Source organism: Aricia agestis, chromosome 10 (genome assembly GCF_905147365.1).
Source record: "Aricia agestis chromosome 10, ilAriAges1.1, whole genome shotgun sequence".
Lineage (NCBI taxonomy): Eukaryota > Metazoa > Arthropoda > Insecta > Lepidoptera > Lycaenidae > Aricia > Aricia agestis.
Genome location: NC_056415.1, coordinates 2274474 through 2293852, shown reverse-complemented (window position 1 = coordinate 2293852; position 19379 = coordinate 2274474). Strand labels below are relative to the sequence as shown.

Here is a 19379-nt window from a genome sequence, read left to right as displayed (position 1 = left end):
TAATCAGTCATAATATTGTATTTGAAATTTTAGCACACCTCTACACGCTAACATGTCCACCGTAGAAAGTATAATATATTCTTTCTACGGTGGAATAGACAAAGTGACAGTTTAACTAAGGAAATCCGTAATTTCCCAAGGATAATTCTGCCAGTATTACTATTGTTATGCATTATGCTTCATGCATACCGAGCGTTCGTGTTGCATCTTTATATTAAACTAGATGACCCGGTAAACTTTGTATCAATTCCCTCCTAGTATATTCCTTCCCTAGACTTCAGCGAATATTTCAACACTAAAATTAGCCAAATCGGTTTAGTCGTTCTGAGTTTTAGCGAGAGTTACATAATTTAAAATTCATTATTATTTATACAGGGCAATATTATTATAACAAGACATAGTAGTACTTTCATTAGGGTGTGTACGTGTTCCTTGTAGAGAGTTCACTGTGAAAGTAGCAGTGCTGAAAGACTAACTTTTTTAAAACTTTTGTATGGAAAAAATGTATGACGCTGGGACGCTTACCCATACAAATCACAAAAAAAAAATGCTCGTTCAGTGCTACAGTAATTATTGTCACAGTTAATTCTATAACTAAACTCTAAAGTATTGTGATATTGTAGTAAGTACGGTACATACAGAGCGTGGCCGACATAAATTTAATATCTTTAGGAAACCTACGTACAGCGACAACATCCTCCACGCAAACTCATGCCATCCACATCAGCATAAGCACGCTACATTCCATGCTTTTATACACCGGCTGCTGAAGGTACCTCTGGATACAAAAGATTTCAGGGTGGAGCTAAATTCCATAAAGCACATTGCTGAAAATAACGGCTACAAAAGAGGATTGATCGACAGAATGTTAAAGAGAGCTAAGAAAAGAATGATAGAAAAAATGCTGTATAACCATAGAGAAGAAAAAGAAAAAACAGTAAAAACATGGGTAAAAATTCCTTACATTGGTCCATTATCCTACAGATTTCAGAGAATTCTGCAAAACAAAGATACAAAGGTAGCGTTTTACACCACAGGTTCCCTTAAGAATTGATTGTGTAACAATAAGGACAAATATAATATCACGGACAGCAGTGGTATATACAAACTTACTTGCGATACATGTAGAGGAGCATATATAGGCCAAACAGGTAGAAAATTTAAAACAAGAATCAAAGAACATCTAACAGCATGGAAGAAGAAAACGGATAGATCCACATTTGCCGAACACTTAAATACCAATGGACATCACTTCGATCCCGATAAAAACATCGAATATCTACATGTATTGCCGAAAAGCAGGAAGATGGATGCATTAGAAGCACTGGAAATAAACAGACACAAGAAATATGGGAACCTTATAAACGATCAGACATGCCTCTCAAATTCGGTATTATTACAGGACATTTAAAATTTATTTTAGGACATTATTTTACATTTGACATTAATTAACTTAGTAATTAGAGATTTTATAAACTGACATTGGCATTACTTTGACATGTTTTTATCAATTTATTATTTTGTGACATTATTGACTTATTTAAAGATTGACGCATTTTATGAATTGTTATTATTATTAATTATGGTTATAGGACATTTAATTGATTTACTGATATATTTAATGTAATTATTGTTTTTAGTTTATCAATTTTATAGATACCAATACATTTAAAATTTAATTTGTGATTTTTGGTAGAAAATATTGTTTATGGTATAAAATGGTACTGAATGGTAGAAAAATTTCGTGATGCTGACAACCCATTTTTTGTTTACAAATTTTTTTAAAATTTAAAGTTACCTGCAGTACACCTGATGATGATTTTTTCGAAACCGGTCGTGTATTTAACAATTTTGTAATAAATATATTAAAATAAAGTGGAATAAGTGCAAGGAAAGTGTATAATTATTTAATCTAAAGTATTATCACTTTTGTTACACCTTAGTATAATATAATATTATATAGATGATCCTTGTTTTAAATAGCTACTTTGTAGTTTGCGGTCAATGAGGCGATCATCGCAGGTAGCCGACATTCGAGCCGTCGGTATAGGTGTTATCAGTTTACTGTTTATACCGACGCTAGTCGCTACTGGCGACATGCAGTGTGACTCACAGAATCCTTGCTAACTTGTGACTTGTGTTTCAATTGAAAACCTCGAAAGAGTTAGTCTCGAAAAAAAAGTTTAATTAATTATTACATTGTAAACTTTTAAACTTGATTCTCATTTATTAATTTATAGTATATTATTAAAAATGAAGTATATTAATAAAATATTCCGGAAGCAGAATTAAAATAAAATAGTGGTGTAGTTATCTAAAATTAGAATTGAACTTTAATTTTATTTTGTAACTCGCTGCGCCATCTACCGACGAGTAGTAAGACTATGTATGTGTTCAAAAATAAAAATTAAATGTAAAAGAATAAAAAAGGTATTTTTATAAAATAAGTAACTTTAAATTTTAAATATAATGTTAGGTATTATTTTAATATTTATTAAAAGTTTAATAGCAACAAAGTCGTGAGGTACCGTTGGTAAGTTGGTATAATATTCTATTTAAAAGTAGAGTAATTGCTCTATCAAAACAAATCCTGTATAAAGGAAAAATGCAATACCTTATAACCTTATAGAACCTTGTGTGTAACCGATACCTAAGCTACGTGCAAAACAAGTTAATATTGCATTGAAAAACTCACAAGGATTATCTGTCCTCTCGCTCGCTCCTAGCGCAAGGATTTGGCGACAATTTCCAACTGTCAAACTTTTCACTTTTTTTTCTCGTCGAATATAGGCACAGACTGGAAGGGAACGTCCTCGGTTAAAGTCGACCGAGTATTGAGAACAGTTGGCGCGGCGCGGCGGAGGACTGCTTGTCGCGGTGTGCGTCAATTATATTTATTACATCGACTAGTGTCTCGACGACTTCAAAGAGATCGATAGCTATTTCGAGGATCGATGGAGTCTGATCGAAATCACCTGACACTTCCGCGGAGTGGCGGAAAATTAGCCCCAGAATAGACGACACGAAGGTCCCCCACCTGAGTATTCGGCTGGCTCTAATTAAAGGTGATTGATATGCAATATATGATATTTGCCAAATGGAAATCAACACGAATTCTTTTAAGCCGAACGGTCACGTAAACTTTTCTGTTACTTTATTTCTGCTCTATATTCTATGGTTCTCTACGTGTACTGGACTTCTGTTGATTATATCTGTAATAGTTTAAATCCTGCTGAATTAATTATTGCTCTATTTAGTTACTCTACATAGTTACTTTTGTTGCTATCGACATGACCTAGTACCAAACTTTTCAACTAGAACAAAATCGGTCTTATATTCCTTTCCACCTAAAACATGATCAGATGGCCATAATACGGTTAGGAACGTTTACATTTTAACACGATTAAAAATAGAATCATGTTGTGTTTTGTCAGCTCAAATGCACAGTATGTGGGGTTTGTGGGGGATATATTTTATAGATCATATCGGTAGAGTAAATATTATGTAAGGATAATAAAATTAAATATATACTTAACCATAGGCCACAGTAATTCAGTAACAATTATTAGTATCGGTGCACTCGCTATGACGTAAGTATAATTCAATTTAAATCACTCGGATCAAAGTGCACTCGAGAGCCGAGATGCAATACTCGTAATGCACTTATAATAATTCGTTCAAATTTGAAAGTAGGCCGCCACTTCAAACACACATAAACAGTTCAGAAACTTAAAAATACGCTCATTTACTATAATAACACTGCTCCTGTAATTTCCACGTTAATACGAAACAACAAGGCAATTAAGTACTTAAATGACATAAAAAAGTATTTACCTTAATTTCTTCGCCTTGGCGTGTCGCCGGCCTCAAAAAAACTTAAATGTCAAACATTCAAAATGGCGCGTTAAAAGGCGCGCTATTTTGCCGCCGAGAGTAAACCGACTGAGTCAATGGCTGCCGGCCGGGTAAGGTGTGAACACTGTTGTTACTGTTTAAAGTGTTATTTTTGTTCCTCAGGCGAAACGTTCCATGCTGAGCGTTTAGATTTGCGCTAACTAGGTACTTACTACCCGCGTTACGTCACTGTTTACATCCTATTACTGCAGTAGGAGTTAAACCTGCTGTTCTCATCTGCTACTATTAAAGTATTCTTCAAAACAATTTGAATAAAATACGCAACTATACAACGATACAACAAAACATACAATTTTTTTTTTAATAAGTACTTTTTACTTCTGAATTATTTTTCTTTCTTCCTAGTACTTCTCTATTATTTTCTCCCTTGTACAAGCAAACATGAAATCTCATAATAATTAATATAATCTGCTTCGAATTATATGGTTTAGACTTTAGACTCAAGAAATCAAGGTTGACCTGCGATAAAAAGGACAAGGACTCGTAATTGAAACTGTAAACCAAAATTATGCCTAGCCTAAGTACAGTTAAGATTCTGCGTCACTTACAAAGCCGAAATCTTATCCGTTACAGTATATTTCCCACGATATTAGTCATAATGAAAAACTGGATTCGGATCAAGATTAAATCTTAAAAGTTAAAGGATCAAGTTACCCAAAAAATAATTGTAAAGCTTAAAGCTTAGATAGTTATTAGTCACAAGGTTAAAGTTCGCACAAGATAACAATATTAAAAAGTTAATAACTCGCAATAATAATGTTGGGTTCCTTTTTTCGTTACCCAAAGTAACTCCATTGCCACACTAAGGGTGGGTTTGCACCAGAGGCGTTGTTATAGGTTAATGTTATCGTTAAATATGGCGTCCATTATGGACTTTTATTAGGGATTTATCAGTTCATTTGACTTTCTTCTTTGTCTTCTTCTTGACATTTTGTTATGGTTAAGGTTAAAGTTATAGTTGGTGCAACCCACCCTAAAGAATGTAAACATATTTCATTAAGATCGGTTCAACAGAGTTAAGAGGTAACAGACAGACAGACACACTTTCGCATTAGTATGGCATGCGCTACGTTGGGAAACAAGACATAATCTAGCCTAGCCAGAAATAGACCAACTAATTACATTTAGTATCAAATAAATCATCTGTCCCACTGTCTGAGGGAACTCTATAATGAACAGTTGTCTAGCATTAATACAGAGACGAACAGACTTGCATACTGATACTAAGTACTCGTGATTATTTATAGACATGATGTGTATCTTTAAGTTGAACAAAAACTACTCTAACATAAGTTAATTTTGTACGTAAAAAATCTAGACTATGTTACAAGTTAGTGTTAATTATATGCTCATATTTTATAATCTGGTTAAGCTCCGTTGCGTTATTTTTTGTTCGTATCATACAACTCAATAAAATCAAGGTATAAGTTATAATAACCTGGTTTAATAAATAATAATTTTCAGAATATTAAGACTGGGTTGCACCAGAGGCGTGGGTAAAGTTAAAGTTAAATATGGCGTCCAAACACCCCATATTCTCATACGACATCTGTCAATTTTTCCGGTTATAGTTAAGGTTAAAGTTAAAGTTAGTTGGTGCAACCCAGTCTAAGACTGGGTTGCACCTACTAACTTTAACTGTAAACTTAACTTTAACTACAATGCAAAATGTCAAATCTTTGGTTAAAGTTAAAAATGGACGCCATCAAGACGCCATATTTAACCATAACCATAGAGCTCGACAAGGTTTTAAATGCATGTGGCGAAAAAAGGAACTAACGCTGTCATCATACAAAAACCGCCATTTTGACAGTTCTCCTTTACCAGCAGCACCCCCGCCCACGTGCATTTATAACCTTGTTGGATCAGCTGTCATCTGTCAATTTCTCCGGGCAAAGTTAAGGTTAAAGTTAAAGTTAAATTTACCTTAACTATAACCATAACTTTAACTTTAAATTTAACTTTAATCAAGCCTCTGGTGCAATCCAGTCTTAGGGTGGGTCTTTTACGAGCAGCGCCCCCGGCCACGTTCATTTATAGCCTTGTCGGACCAGCTGTCATCTGTCAAATTCTGTGGTCAAAGTTGAGGTTAAAGTTAACCTTAGCTATAACCATAACTTAAACTTTAACCACGCCTCTGGTGCAACACACCCTAATGTAAAACATGTCGTCGTCTATTGACAAATAGAAAAAATATAAATAGTGAAAGGTATCAATTTTTTTACAAGTAGAATCTTATAAACAGCGCATAAATTAATTAATAATTATTCGGTACTTAAGTATATAAATAATTAACAATAATTATTTTGTTTGCCTTAAAAACAACCTTTACTAGAGAGATTTTATTAAAATTTTAAAATTTAATAAGGTAAAATACTATGTGCGAGTGCACACGGCAGATCGTTGTTTCATGTAATATATTTGTATGATATCATTGAATGATTTGTACTCAGTACTCATCAGCTCTTATGTTCACTCGCCGACTTGTTGAGAGATTCACCTTGCACTTCAATTTTACAATACGGAAACAATTACATACCTATTTGGCCAAAAATAATACCAATTATAAACAATATAATTCTTTATTTTCCAGTTCAAACTTATTTTGTGCCAATAATATTATAACTGTGAAAATGTTTCTAAAATTATATTCGTTACTTCTAAGCTCTAAGTTTGGGACTTTTTCGGGGGCATAGTATAAGTTAAAAATTTATAAACAATATTATAATTAACGATGAGGCGAATAACAATTTGATCGAGTCATGTAATGGCCATGAGATTTTCTAAAATAATTTTGCACACTGCTTCTGCGACAAATATGCGGTTAATACCCACATGCGGTACCGCCGGCCGCATAATCCGCACGTCAGTCGAAGTCCCCGCAAATCCGCACGACAGTACACCGCATACCGAATCTGACAGATGGGCAAAGTGCCCATCCATACTAATATTATTAAGGCGAAAGTTTGTCCGTCTCTTGCCTCTGCGTGCTAAACTCACTGAACCGATTTTTATACTCATGATATCAGCTTCCAAAGTAATACCAATTTATTTAAATTGAAGCATATATTCAGTATCTCCCTAGTAGTGACTAATTACGGTTATTTGAAACACACGCCAATAGATCGACAATTTCATTAACTACATACTGGACGTTTGAATTTTTTTAGGTCAATTTTGAAGATAAGTAATTAAAAAAATGGATTTTGGTGCGATCTCGGCATCGCGTCAAATGTATGGTCAAGGTCGTTTGCTCAGGGGATGGCCCTAAACTTGGCCCAGCTCTTCTATAAAGATAGACGCCCATAAATGTCTGAAATGCCCAAAATCCAATTTATCACCGCGTTATTTTTAGCTCCCTTCAATGATTGTAATGGACAATACGCGCTTACGTAATGAATGTAAATGCAATCTCAAAATACTGCGTTGGATTTGATTCAAATGCACCCACATAATATTATGCCTTCAGATTCGAGACTGTTGCGCGTTGAAATTCCGCATTCGGGTGGTAAATATTTAAAATAAAGTTTATTATCATAGGCCTTGCAATACCAACATTATGAAAAGGTATTCTTGGCATCAACTAGGATCCGAAACGACTGGACCTATTTTAATAAAATTTCGCACAGAGAGTGGACCGCGGGACGGGATGCAACTTAGAACTTGCAACTTAAAAGGAGCCAAATCCATTTAATGGGTAACAAAATGCTTTGATATAAATCGAGAAGTTTTATTTCCAACCACTTTTCATATTAATTCTTTCAATAATTTTAGTAGAAATATCGATTTACTGTATGCATGCACAATACTACGTACGTATACTTTTCAATTTTTAGCTATTGCATCTGTTTATCGCGGGCTTTGAGTGCGGCGACCGGATCAAGAAGTTCCGTAACGAAAAAAACCTACCACCGACTCCTAACACTCACTCCGACTCCGACTTCGCACAGCGGTACGGCGTTGCCGCGCATCGTCGATTACTTATCAGAATTCAGACGTATGCGAATTATAATTGCATATTTAATAGAAAATGCTATGCAATAGTTTAACCGCGGCAGTCTACGGGTGCCACACGTATTTGTTTCTGCAACTTTCATGCCAACGACCTAATCATTATCATAGAGACTTGAGCACATTAACAGTGATTATACCGAACATTGTACTTCATCAGGCGGTGGGTGTCGCCGGCAAATGTCACGCGCTAAATAAACACTCGTCAATTACGTCACCGCTATTGGGAACACCCTGTGTAGAGGGCCGGGCAGGTGGAGTTGCTAGGCAGGTAGGGCTAGATTCTATACCTCTACACGCATTTGAGCCACTAGTTCGAAAAAATAGCTTGTAATTGAAATTCTAACTTCAATTATTTGAATAATGTCTGACATTATTTAAATAATAAAAGTTCGAATTTTGTATAAAATTCGATGTAAGTATGATTCCTGTTTTTTAAATATTTTAAAGGATTAATATTAAAATTAATATTGTTTGATATCATAAGTAGGTAATTACTTATTATGCCTTTTCTTGCACTGACACAAAGAGCGAAATATATAACAAGACATAAATAGTTCATCGACTTGAATAATAGCTGACAATTATTTTACCTTGAAATCATTAATTTTACAAGTTTAGTAGACTGCACATTTCGGAAAATTAATGATGATCACTCTAACTTAAATAAAAAGTTAAAAACTATAACTGCAGCTGTACTGCTGTAGTAATGTAAAAAAGAAGCAAAATGTTTAGATTCAAGCTACGTGAGTAAATTATTTTGTTTTGAGTTATCTGCCTCGACGGCCTACATTTAGTGTTTCATTAAATATACATTCCACCGAACTGTCTACTGTAAAGTTAGTGATAACAACTGTCACCAGACATTATCGACGACACGATATCTTAGCGCTAAAGAGCCAAGGAAAATTATATCGGCCAAGGAAAATTATTTGCAATTTACACGAAAAGTGTTCGTTAATGTGTAGGAAAGATAATATATGCTAATTTATACTTCAAAAAACATAACTTTATTATATTGTATGCACGGTGCACCATGCATACAATGGATAGGATGCAGCATTCTTTACGTTATTACAGATTTTGTCAAAAATTTTAGGAAATTGCAGCGGTCTATACTGAAGAAAATTTAGTATTTTATGCATTTTCATTCATTTTCTTAATCGGCAATACAGTAGCTCAAACTTATGATTGGATAAAGTTCAACTCTACATTTTCTAGAGTACCCTTTTTACTCCTTTTCAGCATAAACGATGGAAAATTATATTTTTTGAGCAATTATATTATATTTTCCAGGTATTGCATTTCTATTTTCTAGGTGTTGAGGCTGTTTTATGATTGCTAGTAGTTTGCTAAGCCATAATTATAATTAAGTGGTGATTCAGATAATTTGGATGGCGGTCAATAATTCGGGCGCTGATTGGCTTTTAATCTGTCGAACTGAGTGCAGCCATCAATTATATGATTATTACTCAGACATACAACGAGACATAATATGACCGAGATAAATTCACTAAAATAATAATTCTTACGTGATGTCTGAAATATGTCTGATATACGCTCTATGGGATCTGTTTTAAGAGTCCGTATACGAAATTGTGCCAATTTCGCTGATTAACAGACGTGATTTAACAGTTAAAATACAGTATTTCTATAAGTTTTAATGCACAACATGTAAGATCATTTCAATTATAATCTAATGTCGGAGCTAGATTTTTTTTTAAAAGTATTTTTAAATAATCCAACTCAAACCCGCGACAGTTTTGTGATTTTTGCTGTTAAAGGTTTAGAATATCACCTGTTTATGGATTGTATTGACGTCTTAACGGTATGAAAAAAATACAATATACTGTTGAGAAAGTCGTCTATACAATGTTGGAATTACTTTTTACCACTTTAATATGAAATAGTTGAGTAAAAAAATATGTAACTCGGCAAAATTTTAGAGAAAATGGGCAAAGAATTGCTGTTAATTTCGGCAACTTGGAGCTGTAATTCATAAAAAGAAAACGACAGAAATAATCTATAGATAAAATTCTATCCAATTCGAGAAAAAAGAAAAAAAAAGAAAAGCAAATTGTGCCAAAGAACACGATTCAAAACAACCTAAATCTCACATTGGCCTTGCGGCGAGTAATATAATGTGAGATTTAGGTTGTTTTGAATGGTGTTCTTGGCACAATTTGTTTTTTTTTTCTTTTTTCTCGAATTGAATAGAATTTTCTCTATAAAGATTATTTCTGTCGTTTTCTTCAAAATTTCTGCAAAATTTCGTATACGGACTCTTAAAATAGGTCTACCTAATAAGTTGATGTTCTTACGTCTGTGCTTAATTGTAAGACTGGACCACGTTAAAAGAAGTATTATATTAATATTCGTAAAAAACATATGAACAATTAATATTGAGTTGTTAATTTTTTACTGATATTTTGCCAAAATTTGTTTAAATTCCAAAATAATTTTGGAATAAGTAAGTACAAAAATGTGTTGAATACTACGAATAATAAAAAGTAAAAACTATTTATTATTCGTAGGCTGAATATAACTTGTAATATTGTAGAGTTGGTAGTAACAGTTTAGTTGAATTTCAGGTTTATCTTAGTTCATGAACTTAGAGATAAAGATTTGTCCGTTTGTGTTTGCATAATTTAATTTGTCTGGAGCTGCATTGCGATCGGCTGCAGTGCGGTCGACTGCCCGACCCGCCCAAATCAACGAGACAAACAAACAGACATAAATTGTGTGTATATTTCCCAATTGCATTTTCAATTAACTAGTATAGAACCCTAGGACATGGGAAGTACTCAGTAGTAAATACAGGGAGTTGTTTTGGGGCAAAGGGAAAATTAGTTCATAGCCTAATCCTTAGCCAAGTTTATGTAGGTTAATAATGAAGTCATTAACGATGTTGCTTACTGAATAATAATCTTAATTAAATTCATTATTTAGCACACATTTACACCAACTTAAAACTTTCCAAGAAATTTGTTGTTTCTTGTAGAATACCTACCTAAATTGAGCAATCAACTGATGTTAGTTTTAAATACAAGACTGAAAATAATATCACTAAACTTAAAATAAATTATTATGTTAAAATTTTTAGAAAACTTACATTATTTTTAAATATATTTAAACTTACATTATCTAGTATTATTTTCAACGACGAATCAAAATCAAGCAAGCTTTAAAAAATATTGCGAACAAATATTATTAATAGAATCTCGATTCGGAATAATCATTTCTGTTTATTACGGCCAACTGCCAAGTTCAAGTTTTGATTCATCGTAGAGTTACTATATTAGCACTTACTTCATCACAGGCATGACAGCGCGGCTTGAGGCGCTCCCCATAGTGCCGGACACAGTACAGCCGGCCGTCGAGGGCGCAGTAGGCCAGCTCCACAAGTAGCTCGTCGCACTCCGAGCATGTGAAACACGCCGGGTGAAAACACGCCTATCGAAACAAATTAATTGTTTAGCAACGCCATCTAATATTGAAAATTGGCACTAAATAGTTTCGCTATTCATCGATAGAGGGCAGACGCAAATAATATTCAACGCCATCTAGTAGTCAACATTAAGATTAAAAGTATTAACTATTTACAGATAGATAGATGGCGTGGGCCGGAATCACTGAAAGCGCCATCTAGTCGATGTAATTTGTACTAAACATCGCCCGCTAGATGGCGCTAATATATTTAATACGGCTATCCAACAATAGATGGCAGTGTTAAAGACACATTTTAATAGTAAACAATCCGCCAATAGATGGCGCTTACGTACTTAAAACTTAACTATTCTGTATTTACAAATAAATTTACCTATTACAGGTTTTCTACACAATTAATAAAAATGAAATACCTCATCCCCTATCCTTGGCGCTTGAACCATAATGCTTCCATTACGAATTGGTTTCGTACACGACATGCACTCTACCGACGGCCCGTGGTGTTGGCTGGCTACACCTAGAAACATTACAATGTAGCATCAATGATTTAGCATCTTGTTTTGTATTACTTTATTGCTGTAACATCACAAAATACCAAGACAGTTTGACCGTTAAATTTATTAATGCTCGACGCCAGCATTTTACTTTTTGGATTATTTGACAAACTCCTATCAAATAACCAGAGGAACTAGGAACTAATATTAGATTAAATAAGTAGGATATTAAGGGTTAATTCAGACCGCAACGCGATACGTAGATGCGTTTCTAAATAGTAAATTTGTATGGATTTGACAGACTTTAATTGCGTGAGACAAATTTAGAAATGCATCTACGCGTCACGTTGCGGTCTGAATTGACCCTAATAGAAGACTATGACAAGGCCGTATGACTTACCAATATCAAGCGCGATCTCGTTCCTCGCGGCCACGAAGTCCTCGAACTGTTTCTTGTGCGCGTCGTCGACGTGGTTACAGTGCGCGAGCGCCAGGTCCTGTTTGGGCAGCTGCGCCGCGAGCGCGCGACTGCGCCAGGCGCGCCAGCCCGCCGCGCCGCCCGCTGCGCCTGCGCCAGCCGGCAGCCGCTCCGATAGCGACGACCAGTACAGCTCTGACTGGAAGTGGTATAAAGTATATTCTTTAATGATACCTTTTGCTGATACAGTATCATTTAAATTAAAAGACCTCAACCCCATATTTCGATGATGATGATAAATTGTCGATGAATCGGTTCACCCATTTTAGTGAGATTCTGTAGGCCTACTACGAAGCCGTTTTGAGACTCAAACAATCGAATGAGAATGCCGCGTCCTGCTCTAACACGATCATTTCACGTTCGTTAGAGCAGGACGCGGCATTATCGTACGATGAGTCTCAAAACGGTTTCGTGGTATGACCCCTGTATCCCATATTTGACACAAAAATTTACGGACTAACTCCCACGATCTTGCTTCTTTAATCTTGATTACATTGCATTAAAGTATTAGAAACATGGGGTTGTATAGCACGATGGCTGAAATCATCCTAGTGGGCTTTAGCCCGACTTAGTACATCCCTCTCTCTTTCTCTAGGTTCCAAAGTTTCGTAGTCACGTCTCACCTGTGCTGGAGTAAGCGTGGGCGGGTGTTCAGCTCTGCTGGTGTCTCGCGAGTCCCGGGTGTCCCGCAGGCCGAGCCGCGCGCGCACCGACGCCAGCTCCTCGTGGTACACCGCGTGCGAGAGACGGTCGCAGCCGCAGCACTTGCACGTCTTCCTGAAACAATGAGGTACCACATCAGAATTTTAACACAGAAACGTTGGCAAACGTCGAACAAAATTTTTGGTTTATTGTTTACTAGCGACCCGCCCCGGCGTCGCACGGGTATAAAATACCTATATAGCCACTGAAAAAATTATTAAAATCGATAGCCTATGATCCTTCACGTGGTCTACTTCTTATCTGTGCCAAATAACATAAAAAATGCTTCAGTAGTTCGCGAGATAAGCCCTTTCAAATGCTGGGGCTGCACTGTAGCGTGAAAACATTACTATAAATTGCATCATGACAGTTTTCGACAGAATTATCAGGTTAAAATTTGCAAATATATTTAAAAATTATTAGGGTTGCCAGCATCATTATTTTTTTTACAATTTGGTACAATTTGTATTCCAAGTGCGATTAATTATACGATCTCCGGAAAGGACATTAGAATTCAGATAGAAGTTGCTGGCAACATTACATTAACTATAAACACAAAATATATAATTAATGAAAATAACTGCGTTATTAGTCGCTAGTCACTACGCGCCATTGGCATGGTATACATATTTTATTTGTGACAATATAATAACAAATATGGAGGCAATTAAAACTTTAACAGGAAAACTATTAATGATATTATATAGATACAATACTATAACATAATACTAATAAATAATAATTGTTGTATAATAAGTATTAGCTATACTTTGAGGCTTACAAAAATATTAAATTGACGTCATATTATAAAGTCTTACGGCCGCATTAAGGGCCATTTAATGATGATTAAACTTTAATTTAATGAAGAGTTTGATAGATAATGTCACATATAAATGTGGCTTATGTCAAAATATTCATTTATTTACAGTTATGTAATTTATATTCGTCTCTAAGTGCCGCACTATTACCAAACTATTAGAACCAAGAAGAGTAATGTTTTTAGCTATTGGGGAAAGATAACATAATCAATTTATGATACATTTCCTAGCGTAGATAATAGAATATCCGTCAGCACTATCAGTTGCTGGATCAATGTTCTTAATAGGGACGTGATAATATTGTGTAGCTAGTAAAATATAAGTAGAGTCAGTAAGTCTGTTCACAAATTCGATTACCATGGGCGCCGGCAGGGGGGTGCCAGGTGGTGCACTTGCACCCCTTCGGTATCTCGGGATCAACAGGAATTATTGATAAAAAGCCGTCTATTGGAAATCATTTTTTTCATCTAAATGTATTCTGTTGACGTAAATAGACAGTCAATTTTGTTCGTTAAAAGTAAAAAAAAAGAAATAAAACTAAAATCTGCACCCCTTGGAAATTATTTCTGCCGGCGGCGCCCATGTCAATTACTAATAAATAATAATTATTATTTACTAATATAATATTATTAGAAGAATTTATTTTGATACGACAACATCAGTATAGAATTACAATGCAAATACATATTAAGTATAATGTTATTTGAAAAGACAAAAGTTAGAGGCTCTCAAACTTTTTACGGAGCTCACTACTTGCACACAATAGACATAACTACCAGTAGTTCGACTGCAAAGAGACGGACAGGTTTCAATATCTGTCAAATTCGTCGGCTTTCACTAGGATTATGAACGGATTGTGCCTCGCGCTGGCTGATATAATTTATTTTTAAATATTTAAAATAAAGATTTCAAAATTGGATTCTGACAATTTTAATCACATGTGCCAAAACACAACGACCAAAGAGGAACACGTCCAGCGAATATGTCATAGTTTTAAATTCGTAGGTAACAAGTTAACAACCCTAGCGACGATTTTCGTCATAATACGTCAAATTTAAAAATTTCAACATCAGTTCTAAGTCGGTATACTCTATCATTCTGTCTACTCTGACTTGCATGACCCCCCGGACATTTTTATGTTAAAACACATTTTTCAGTTGAATTGATTAATTTGTCATTTACTTCATAGTTTATAGTCATTTTTGAACTTTTAAAATACAATTTAATATGTTGGAACATCAACACTTTTTGAGTTTGATTTTTATTCAGTTAAATTAATCAACGCCAACTTATTAATTATCAAAGTTGATTAAGCAAATAAGGTATAGGTCTACCGGAATCTGATGGCAAAAAGTGAGAAAATAAATTGACTCTACTCTCTAGCAATACCGGGGTAATTGGAATAAAACATTTTGATACTTTTTTTCCTAATAGCGGCTTATTATATGTGGGAAACATGCAAATATAAAAAAATTATCCAGTGATCATGGATATTTTATTTCGAGCTTACCGGAGGCCCAATACCCTACCTTTTTCCCTACCCTACTCTCTCCTATTTCCTTCCCTACCCTCTCCTATTACCTTCCCTACCCTCCCCTACACCCTTCCCTACTCGCCCCTATTACCCTATTCCCTTTTAAAAGGCCGGCAACGCACCTGCAGCTCTTCTGATGCTGCGAGTGTCCATGGGCGACGGAAGTTGCTTTCCATCAGGTGACCCGTTTGCTCGTTTGCCCCCTTATTTCATAAAAAAAATTTTTGCAAATCTGCTGTCAAAAATTGCCATTGCACATTCTGGTACTTGGTAGACCATAGGTATATGGTATAGGTAATGGAATCGGCTTGTTTGGGAGCTCCTTCGCCGTTTGGATGCACGACTGATATCGTGCATCAGACATCGTCAGCGATCAGACAAACAATTTACATCCATAACGACACAGACAATTGAATAGCCAATTCACTGAACAACTAACGACAGTCATTTTCTAATGTATTCTTATTGGTTTTGCATACCAATAAGTATCATAAGAGTGGTTTGCACCAACTTACTTTAACTATAACTGTTACTTTAACTTTAACTTTTTTTATATTCTATAACTTTAACGTTGAGACTGGGTTGCACCAGAGGCGTGGGTAAAGTTAAATTTATGGTTATAGTTAAGGTAAATTTAACTTTAACTTTACCCTTAACTTTGCCCGGAGAAATTGACAGATGACAGCTGATCCAACAAGGTTATAAATGCGCGTGGGCGGGGGCGCTGCTGGTAAAGGAGAACTGTCAAAAATGGCGGTTTTTGTATGATGACAGCGTTAGTTCCTTTTTTCGCCAAATGCATTTAAAACCTTGTCGAGCTCTATGATTATGGTTAAATATGGCGTCTTGATGGCGTCCATTTTTAACTTTACCCAAAGATTTGACATTTTGCATTGTAGTCAAAGTTAAAGTTACAGTTAAAGTTAAAGTTAGTTGGTGCAATACAGTCTAACAATGCAAAATGTCAAATCTTTGGTTAAAGTTAAAAATGGACGCCATCAAGACGCCATATTTAACCATAACCATAGAGCTCGACAAGGCTTTAAATGCACATGGCGAAAAAAGTAACTGAACTACAAAAAAGCCATTTTTGACAGTTCTCCTTTACCAGCAGCGCCCCCGCCCACGTTCTTATAAAGCCTTATCGGACCAGCAACGTCTTCTGTCAAATTCTGTGGTCAAAGTTAAGGTTAAAGTTAAATTAGCCTGAACTATAACCGTAACTTTGACCACGCCTATGGTGCAACCCAACCTAAGATGTATTTTACATGCAAATTACGACGCACTTTAGAAAAAAGGTGGTATTGAGATTTAAAGCTAAGAAGATTTGGTCATACAATTAGTTCTATAAATAATTAATTAATTAAACAAATATTTGTTAACACTGATAATTTAAAAAAAGGAAACAAGCGATAACTTCCATACAGGAACTGCAGTTGACAAACAAAATGTTACAAAGTAACAGCGGAGTTTGATAAACCAAGTGACTCATTATATGGGTCATAACTCATAGGCAACTTACATTGCAGGATTAGCAGACAAAAAAATATATATTTTTTTAATAATCAGTTTTAAAGATGAAGTTTAACGGTACGTTCAACATAGTACGGTCTACATACGTCCTAATACTTTCGATATTTCGATATTATACTTGCTGTAGAAAATGAACTAATGCACGAATCACGATCTTACTAGATTCTTTGGCGAGACAACAACGTGGGAGAGCCATGCTTCGGCGCGAATGGGCCGGCTCGACCGGAGAAATACCACGTTCTCACAGAAAACAGGCGTGAAACAGCGCTTGCGCATTGTTTCGCCGAGTGAGTGAGTTTACCGGAGGCCCAATTCCCTTCCCGACCCTCCCCTATTTCCTTCCCTTCCCTACCCTCCCTTATTACCCTATTCCCTCTAAGAAGGCCGGCAACGCACCTGCAGCTCCTCTGATGTTGCGAGAGTCCATGGGCGACGGAAGTTTCTTTTCATCAGGTGACCCGTTTGCTCGTTTGCCCCCTTATTTCATTAAAAAAAACAACGTCATAACATCAAGCTGGCGTAATTCAAACCGCAACGCGACGTGTAGATGCATTTCTAAATTTATACTGAATTTACAGATTTCAATTGCGTGAGACGTCTTACGAATCTGTCAAATCTATATAAATTTAGAAATGGATATCTACGCGTCGCGTTGCGGTCTGATTTGGCCTATAGGAGAATTGCAGACAAAGTCGCAGTATTTCTCAAGTGAAGCGAGCTGAAATTATTTTCGGAATATGATCGTATCTGATTCGTTTCAAACAAGCATTGAGCAATGAAACTAAAAGGACGCTTCGTTTTATTGTCTAGTGATGGGCGGACCGGCAAGGTTGGACACCTGTTGGCACGTTATGCACTTCAATTTATTAGAACTATCTTGCTGTGCAATTTCGGTAAAAAAAAATGCTTGTCAAATAATTTTAACAATAAGTGTACGAAAACTCAAAATGCCTTTAAGTTGCATTGGTATGTTATGGTAGGTTCGCACCTACGAATGCAATATGAACTAATTGTTGCATTATTACAAAATTTTGATAAAAAAATTACTAGCTATTTGACCGAGCTTAGCTCGGTATTCGATAAAACACGAATAAAATGACATTTTCTAATAAAAATGATTCCTAGCTAGATCGATTTATCGCCTCCGAAACCCCCTATATACTAAATTTCATGAAAATCGTTCGAGCCGATTCCGAGATTCCATATATATATATATATATATACAAGAATTCTCATTTAAATAATATATAAGATATCGGTGTGTTCGATAGCAATTCTGTGCACATCACTATTTTACAATAAAAGCTATCGACTTTACTACTGCTCTGAAAGTTTACCTCTAGTTGTATTGCTAATAGTAATTTGCGGAACAAGGAGCTTTTTGTAAAGCTGTTAAATAATAAGGTACAATTAACATTGAACACGTTAGTGTACGTTAAAAAGCTATAAAAGCACCAACCGAGATGGTTACTGAGAATTGGCAAACACGAGGAGATACAAGCTTTTGAGAGCTTTTGCAAATAAAAATAATCTAATAACATAAGTTTTTATTTAAAGGTCTAACTAGCACACGTCTTAAGAAACTGGTTAGGCGTTTAGGACTCAGGAAAGTACTGTCCTTCAAAATGATTTATTTGTCTGATTTACACCATGGGGTAGACCATGGGTATAGATTATAGAAGTACCCCATAGAACATAAGTACTGCATATCCAGGGTATAGTAATTAGTAAACTTTTGAAGTAGGTAAATTGCAATTGTATGCTATAGACTATAGAGTAAAGAGTATAGTTACTCTATAGCAGCGGTTCCCAAACTTCTTTGATGGTAGAACCCTTTAAAGGAGTTAGATTTTTGACGCAACCCCAAAAAGAACATTTTGAATGAATTGTCTCCATGCTAGTGTCTGATGAAATGTCTAAAACAATTGATGTATCGGTCGCGGAGCCCTATAGTAATAAAGAAGAGTACCGGTCGTCCGTAACCCTGGCACTTGGCAGTATCTCCTCTATATATAGACGTTACTCACGCCCAGCCACACCGCGTGTTTTATGTCCAGAAATAGGGAAAGTGCCGTATTTAGACTCAAATTATGGCTCATAAACAGCTAGCACTTATAACCACAAAACCTTTCGAAACCTTAATGTCTTACAGACTTAACAACTGCCAGAATCCCTTTCGATTTCAAGGGCTAGTCAAGATTCTGATTTAACCTTGAATCGCATCAGGGCCATTACAACCTTGCGAACGTCTCGCAAAAATAGTTATTGGTTTCGTCTTTTGGGTCCTCTTCTAAGTCCCCATTTGGCTTTTATCTTGAGCTAATCCCGGAAATTTCTTCCAAAATTCTGGCCTAAACCTATCTCATCGTTCCATTGCTGCGTAATTCGTAGTTTTGCCAACAAAAGGCTACATAACCGAGCTCAAGGCACTACAAGACATCTCATGC

At 35.6% G+C, this 19379-nt stretch overlaps 1 protein-coding gene across 5 annotated transcripts in view; it reads right to left on the bottom strand.

Moving 5' to 3' along the window:
- LOC121731023 (four and a half LIM domains protein 2) overlaps positions 1 to 19379 on the bottom strand; it is a 170976-nt gene that overhangs the window by 47389 nt on the left and 104208 nt on the right. For 3 of the 5 annotated variants that reach the window (XM_042120323.1, XM_042120319.1, XM_042120322.1), the window contains 4 exons: positions 12969 to 13122; positions 12268 to 12484; positions 11787 to 11890; positions 11236 to 11379 (listed from right to left, as the gene is read on the bottom strand). In XM_042120323.1, the coding sequence (XP_041976257.1) occupies positions 11236 to 11379; positions 11787 to 11890; positions 12268 to 12484; positions 12969 to 13122 (619 nt within the window). Of the gene's footprint in view, positions 1 to 2695; positions 2877 to 3834; positions 3945 to 11235; positions 11380 to 11786; positions 11891 to 12267; positions 12485 to 12968; positions 13123 to 19379 lie in introns of those variants that run through there. The other 2 variants (XM_042120326.1, XM_042120325.1) reach the window with 2 other exon arrangements.